The 7604-nt window shown below is 39.7% G+C and overlaps 1 protein-coding gene across 1 annotated transcript in view; it reads left to right on the plus strand.

Moving 5' to 3' along the window:
* The first annotated feature begins 1631 nt into the window (after positions 1-1631).
* Positions 1632-7604, plus strand: part of LOC145399708 (glutamyl aminopeptidase-like) — a 254613-nt gene continuing 248640 nt past the window's right edge. The window contains exon 1 of the mRNA XM_080272257.1: positions 1632-1727. Coding sequence (XP_080128383.1) covers positions 1679-1727 — 49 coding nt within the window. The 5' untranslated portion in view covers positions 1632-1678. The remainder of the gene's footprint in view (positions 1728-7604) is intronic.

Here is a 7604-nt window from a genome sequence, read left to right on the forward strand (position 1 = left end):
CCCTATCCCCATCACCCCTAACCCCCAACCCCTACCCTCCCCCACCACCCCTAACCATGTACCCCCTACCCTCCCCTACCCCCCACACCCCATACCCCAAACCCCCACACCTCCCAAACCAACCCCCACCACCACCCCCACCCTTTCCCCCCACCCCCCTCCCCAACCCCACTTCCCACCCCCTCTCATCATCCCCCCACACCCACCCCCCAACTCCCCCAAGCACTCAGCCCCCCACACCACCCCACAACCCCCCCCACACACCCCCACAAACCACCCACCATATTGCACCTGCCAATTATGCCCGTCCTGAGTGTACGAGTATGTCAAAACATTCCGATGCCCGTCTTGTAGGGGTTAAAGAGGCTTGATCCTTCTTTCTTACTGGATGTCTTCAGGAGTTAGAGAAGGGAAAGGAATTTATTTATTTTTTTTTTCTGCTAGTTGGCATTTCTATTGGCTGGTAGTTAACCCAACTAATTGTTATACTGATACTGTACTGTACAGTCAAACCTCGATTTAAGGGACTAAATGGGGAAAGTGTCCCATACTTGAAAATGTCCCTTACTTGAAAATGTCCATTGTTTTACCACATAGAAAGACAGTCGTATTATGAAATGCAATGATTGTTTCACTTATCTTACTTATTTATATGATTATGAATATTATTTTACAGGTACTGTATAAAGAAACATTATTGTTTCAAGTAGCGGACTTTTTGAATGGTCCTGTCCGTTTGTCAGGTAGAATATGGAGTCCCTTAAATCTGAAATCCCTTAAATCGAGGTTTGAGTGTACAATGTAGTGGTTGATGACAGCAGTTGTTGACATACTGGGCAGCAGTACAGTTCAAGAATTTCCCATGATAAGAGTGATAAACACTTGAAAGGGTGGATATTTACCTCAGTCAATCCTTGTCTTGATATTCTTGTGAAATGCTCTTGTTCCCACACCTTGAGGAGTGTATGTATAGGACAAGGAAGTACATCTGCTTATAAAAAAATTGTTACTGATTACAGGGGTTTTCTGTATAAAGAAGTTTATATCTTAAACACACATAATTTCTCTGTTTTTTAATGACCCATTCTCATTGTTTGATCCCTTTAGCTTCATAATAAAAGAATTAGCATATGGAACAAAGTTACAGAAAAGCTCCTCTTGAGCGTCCTACAACCAGTATTGGCTGTCAGACTGCTTCATATGTCATGTTTCAGTATTTGCTGTGGAGTGTGTATGAAGTGTTGTCTGTGCAAAGTAGCATGGATACAATATGCATTATTTACAGCCATCCCATTAGGTGGTTCATAGTTGGAAGGAAGACTGCAAAAATGGAAATATATGTAGTACTGTAATTAGATCAGCATAAAGTACAATACGGTATTCTAGTTCTCTCTACATTCAGTTATCTGTTCTAGTACATAATGTATTGTATCCTTAGTCTGAAAAAATTACAGTATACAGTATATTGATAGATTCAGTTTTTCCAGGTACAGAGAATCATAACTGTTACGTAACACTTAGGCTGGGTGGCATATCATCATGAGAACCCCACAAGCTGCTGTAGGTTGCCAGATGGAGATAGCTGGATTTTGACATGAGGAGGGAGAACAATATATAAACACCACAGATGACAGAATCAGAATACATTGTTGACTAGAGGACCATACAGCTGTGAGAGATGAAGACTGAGCCCTACTACCTCCTTCTTTGGCTGCTGTGTGCTTATGGTCATTATTTTATACAAATGCTTTTCTAGTGTGCTCTGTACAGTATCTGTTCATGCTGTTGTAGCCTGCATTCTCCTATTTCTGCTTCTATTATAAAGTTTTACTGGAAAGGAGAAAAAATATTACCTAATTGTGGTTACTTTGAGCATGACTATCACAAAATTTCTTTGAAGTCTTATTTTCCATAGCAACATTAATATTATTATGTATCACTGTGTAGATATGGGAATACAGTATAGTTACTGATACTTCTTGTAGCTTCTGCAAAAAGTCACCTTGAGTACAGTATGCTTTGCTGTTTGGCTTCTTTTAATTTCAACTTTTTACTCAGGCGGTCTTTATTTTGAATGTATAACTGGTACAGTGCAGTATTGTGTACAGTTTTTTTTTATTGTTTGGCCTGTAGTAATTTTAGCTCTTACTTGGATGGGTGACCGCCTGGGAACACCAGATGCTGTTAGCATAACGTTCTCCCTACGTGTCAAGTGGGGTTGGTGGAGGATTAGTGCCCCTCCCTGTAAAACAATTAACTCTAAGCCCTTGGCCACCCCATTTGGGATACATGGCATCTGGCAATGAATGAATGAATGAACTCTGGTAGTATAGTACTCTCTTGGTATAGTACTATATCCGGTACACTGCTTTTTTATAAAATTGTTTTTGATTGTTTTTATTATTATTTAAGTGTATATAATGTTTTACGCTTATGGTGTTGTACATTTTTTCTTTGTCTGTTTGTGCATAACCATATGCCTTAATCCCAAATGGGGCAGCGATAAACAAATCATTTCCCTGTCACCCTGTCCTTTGCCACCAGGTTGCTCTCCCTTAAGTCAGATCACTCTCACTCATATACCATTCCACCTACATCTCCCTCCTTCCTCTCTCCTCCCATCTTGTACACAGACTGAGCACTCATGCTCAACAATTTTTCCTGTTAACATGGCTTTTCTTTAACCTTTCCAATTTTTTTACAGCCTTTATTGACCAACAATAGCAAGTGTTCATTTGGATGATGCTTTGGAGCAACAAAATACAGTGAGTCCTTGAAATACTAGAACTCGAAGTACGAATTTCCGATGGTACGAAAGTGATGAATGTAGGACAAATTCCACAATACGAAAGTATCTGTCATGATGGTACGAAAAGTGATACAAGAGGAAATACGAAAAATTCAAAATGGGCGCGCTGCACAGCGCCGCGCTCGCTTGCGGTGAGAAAATGAACTAACCCCTCTCTGGTAAACACATTTTTGCGCGCCTCTCAGTCGAGTCATGTCCATCCTCTCCTCTCAGCTTCGCTGTACGTTACGCAGCTTTTCATTGTTCTTCCTGTTTTCATACTTTCGCCATGCCTCCCAAGCTCCCTGCATCATCTTCAGCATCCGGGGAACCAGCTGCCAAGAAGAAACAACATTGTACTCTGACTCTGGAGAGGAAATTGGAAATTATTAGGGTCTCACCATGTGACTGAGCAGCATATCAACGACACAAATCACCATATCAACGACACGAATCTCAAGCCGCAGCACGGGTCTATATTTAACTGTACAGTGTACTAATACTACAGTAATTAGTTGTATGTTTTATTTTTTATTTTCTGTACAATAGTATAGTAATGTATACGTGTATTGCATACTTCTAAATAGGAAGGGTAAAATTTAAGTGGGGGGTCCAATGGGATCCTGGAATGCATCCCCCCCCCTTTATATGTATATTTCAATGGGGAAAATCATTCCGATATACGAAATTTCAGATTACGAAAGTTTTCTTTGGTCCCTATCCCTTTCGTATTTCAAGGATTCCCTGTGCAGTAGCTATGAGTAATATTTTGAGATGTAAGGTGAAAGTAAATGAAAGATATTTGCACAATATAGCAGTATTGCAGGGTATTAATGCAGCCTGACCTGGTAAGTCTTTACCATCACCTAATTGAAGTGTCTTTTTCAGTTGATATTCTGTTACAGTCATTTGCAATGGCAGTGTGTGAGGTTTTATGTTGTTTTGAAATTTCTTTGGGTCAGTTTTGGACTTGCATTAAGTAAAAGTATCTCCACTGAATCCATGTAGTATTATGTTTGCGTAATTTTAAATTACTGTATTTGTAGGTATTTATCTATCTATCTATCTCTCTGTCTGTTTATCTATCTATCTACCTGTCTGTGTATCTATCTATCTGTCTGTTTATCTATCTATCTATCTCTCTCTCTCTAGCCAGATGCCTTAATCCCGTTAGGGGTGGCCACAAACTTATCGCCTATATGTCGCCCTGTCCCCTGCCATTTCACTTCTTAGTTGACACTGTAATAGCCTGTTTGTTCCTCCTTCAGGATATCAGGTTGTTTGGCATCAAGTTCATGTGGTTTCAGCTGCCATATGTAATCATGGTGTTAGTGAGGGAACCACCTCACCGGAGCTACAGTGTTTGGAGGCAGGTGTTGTAAAGTGATTGTGCTTGGAAAAAAAGAAAAGTGCAAACTTTCCCTGAAATCTAGATATGGCTGCACTTGCATGGAAGTGCTGGGACCAAGACTGCACATATTCACGACCACCGTAATGCAGCCATCTTGGGTATGTTAAATACCTAAGTGTTGTGGTCTTTGTAGTGATTGGATATGGACTCCACTGCTCATGACATTCCCCTCTGCCACTTTTGGTATACTAGGCATATTTTAAACAGTGGTAATTGTTTTTTTCAGACTTATTCCTGTTTTTTTAACTTCACCTTTCCATGGGTTTCTCAGTCTTCCATAGGGTTGACTATGTAATACCCTTAAACAGGCTTAAAACAAGAACTCTTAATAAAAAGCCCTTTGGAACATGCTTTTAAGAGACTCAGATGAACTTTCCCTTTGCAAAAATTCTGTTTTCTCTTAGGGCTTCAGCAGCTCTGAAAAAATGTACTATACTTACTTCTTGGTATGCTGCATCAGGCATGGCATACAAGTTTTTCCTTTGTCTACCACATACAGCATGACCTAGAAGCTTTAAAGTAATTTGCCTCAGCAAGGGATAGCCAGCAGAGTCAGATATTCCAGCTGTGTTGGCTGTTTAGAGCAATGGCATCACATTGATCTTACTTCAGGCTTTTCTCCACAAATAGGTTTTTCTCCCTTGGTGGTGAATCCATTGGGGAGGAAATGGGTTTACTCTTCAGGATTCTTACTCCTGAGATGTCTTAATTCCCTAGTCACCGTCATCTGTGTATGACTAATGGACTCTGTGTGTGTGTGTTTGTGTGTATGAACTGGTGTCACACACACACACACACACACACACACACACACACACACACACACACACACACACACACACACACACACACACACACACACACACACACACACAAATAAACTTCTTAGCATTTCCTGAGAGAGAGAGAGAGAGAGAACTGATGATGCACACACACACACACACACACACACACACACACACACACACACACACACACACACACACACACACACACACACACACACACACACACACACACACACACACACACTTACAGAAGTATAGACTTATGGAATAGCCTGGACAAAGAGATCGTCCAGTCTAGAAACTTAAACGAGTTTAAAGCCAAATTTGACATTGAGAAACAGCGACGGAAACCCACGAGCATAGTACATTCCGTGTATATCACAATTAGGTATATTAGGTAAATACTTAAATATTTGGAACGACTTAAACAAAGAGGGGGTGCATGAGAAAAACATTCATGTGTGTAAAGGTAGACTTGATAAATGTGGATATGGAGACAGGACAACACGAGCATTGATTAATTCCTGTATACTACAAATAGGTAAATACACACACTGAAGAAAAAAGAGAAAATAGTGAGAGAAACTGTAGAAAGGAACAGATGTGTGGTAGTATTTGGAAACAGGGAAGAGGAAGAAAAGGTTAGGTTCGTAAGACTCGAGAGGGACACGAACCTGGTGAGAGGAATGTTAGGCAAGATTGACCCCGAAGGAGACAAGTGGGTAAAAGAAATTGAGGAAGTAAGGAGGATAGGGCCTTACAAGAAGGGAGAAACAAGACCAATGAGAGTCAAGTTTACATCAGAAAGTGTAATAAATGAGATACTTAAAGTGACCTGGAAATTAAGCAAAGAGGCGGGGATGGAAAATATTATGATAAGAAAAGATCTGAATGAAGAAGAAAGAGAAGTTTTAAAATCATTAAAGGAAGAAGTAAAGGAAAAAATGATAAGAGGACAGAGGAAGAATGTAATACTTTTTTTTGGAGAGTATTGGATATGAAAGAAAGGAAATGGTATTTAAGGAAATAGAAGTGAAGGAAACTAAGGGGGATGGTTGTGAAAGATTAGAAGTTGAGGAAGTGATACGGACAGAGAGTAGGAGAGAAGAGGGTATTAATAATGTCAAAAATAATTTGAAGGTGATATATACTAATGTTGATGGTTTCTTATCGACAAGGATCGAAATTAATTATTTCCTGAGAGAACATGAACCTGATGTCATGTGCTTTGTAGAGACCAAATTAAGAGAAGATATTGATGTTCATTTGGGAGATGGTAAATACAAACTGTGGAGAAAAGACAGAAAAGAAAAAAAGGGAGGAGGAGTGATGATAGCAGTGAAGAACAACATAAATGTAGATACTGTGGAAATGGGAGAAGGCAGGGCTGAAGTGATATATATGAAATTAGAAACTGGAGAGAATGTTAAGAGAGATGTGGCGGTAGTGTATGTTCCCTCAAAGACGAGATCATGGAAGGATGACGAATACCATGAGATGTTGTCAGATATGGCTAGCTACTTGCAAAAAATAATTGAGAAAAGCAATAATATAATTTTGGTGGGTGACTTTAATTGTAAAGAGGTGAACTGGGAGGAATGGTACTCGGGAGGCGGCGAGGATTCGTGGGGCACAATGTTATTAAATATAATAATGAATAATGTGATGATGCAATGGGTCAAAGAAGAGACACGGTTTTGAGGTGAGGACACACAAGCAAGGTTAGATTTACTGTTCACCAAAGAACCCGATGTAATAGAATCATTGGAATATCTCTGTCCTTTGGGAAAAAGTGATCACGTGGTCATTGAGTTCCAGATGTTAATAGGAAACGTCGAGCCAAGAGACGAGCTTCATAGACAGGGAAGAAACAACTTTGGGAAAGCAAATTTTACAGGATTGAGAAACTTTTTTGAAAATGCAGATTGGAGAAAATTCAGAGAAACAAGAGAGATACAGAGGAAGTGGGATATCTTTCTAGACCTCTATAATTTGGGAGTGGAAAAATTTGTATCAAGAGTAAGAGGGAAAGAAAACAGGAAAAAGGAGTGGTTTAATAGAAGGTGTATGATAGCAAAAAAAGAGAGAGATAAGGCGTGGAACAATTGGAGAAAGAGAGGTAACGAGAGAACAAAGGAAGAATATAAAAGAACAAGAAATGAATAAACAAGAATACGTAGAGAAGAAGAAAGGAATTTTGAAAAAGGTATAATTGACAAATGCAAGGATGAACCCAAACTGTTTTATAGATTTGTTAATGGCAAACTGAAACAAAAGGAAGGAATCACCAGACTGAAAGTAGAAGGTGAGGTCTTTAAGGATGCGGCAATGCAAGCAGAAATAATGAACAAACGTTTCCAGTCAGTTTTCACTAAAGAAAAGGAGCTTGTGGAAGGGGATGGAGTGATTAGAAATGTTCCGGTGATGAAAGATATAAAAGTGGAGGTACAGGAAGTGTATAAATTACTGGAAACTCAAGATGTAAGGAAAGCCCCAGGACCTGATGGAATTTCTAATTGGGTACTGAAGGAATGCAGAGAACAACTGGCGGATAAAATTCACAGCTTAATTGTATGCTCACTGGAAGAGGGGAAAGTGCCAAAAGAATGGAAGAGGG

Source organism: Coenobita brevimanus, chromosome 6 (assembly GCF_032717465.1).
Source record: "Coenobita brevimanus isolate Jiangsu-jjx chromosome 6, ASM3271746v2, whole genome shotgun sequence".
NCBI classification, from domain to species: Eukaryota; Metazoa; Arthropoda; class Malacostraca; order Decapoda; family Coenobitidae; genus Coenobita; species Coenobita brevimanus.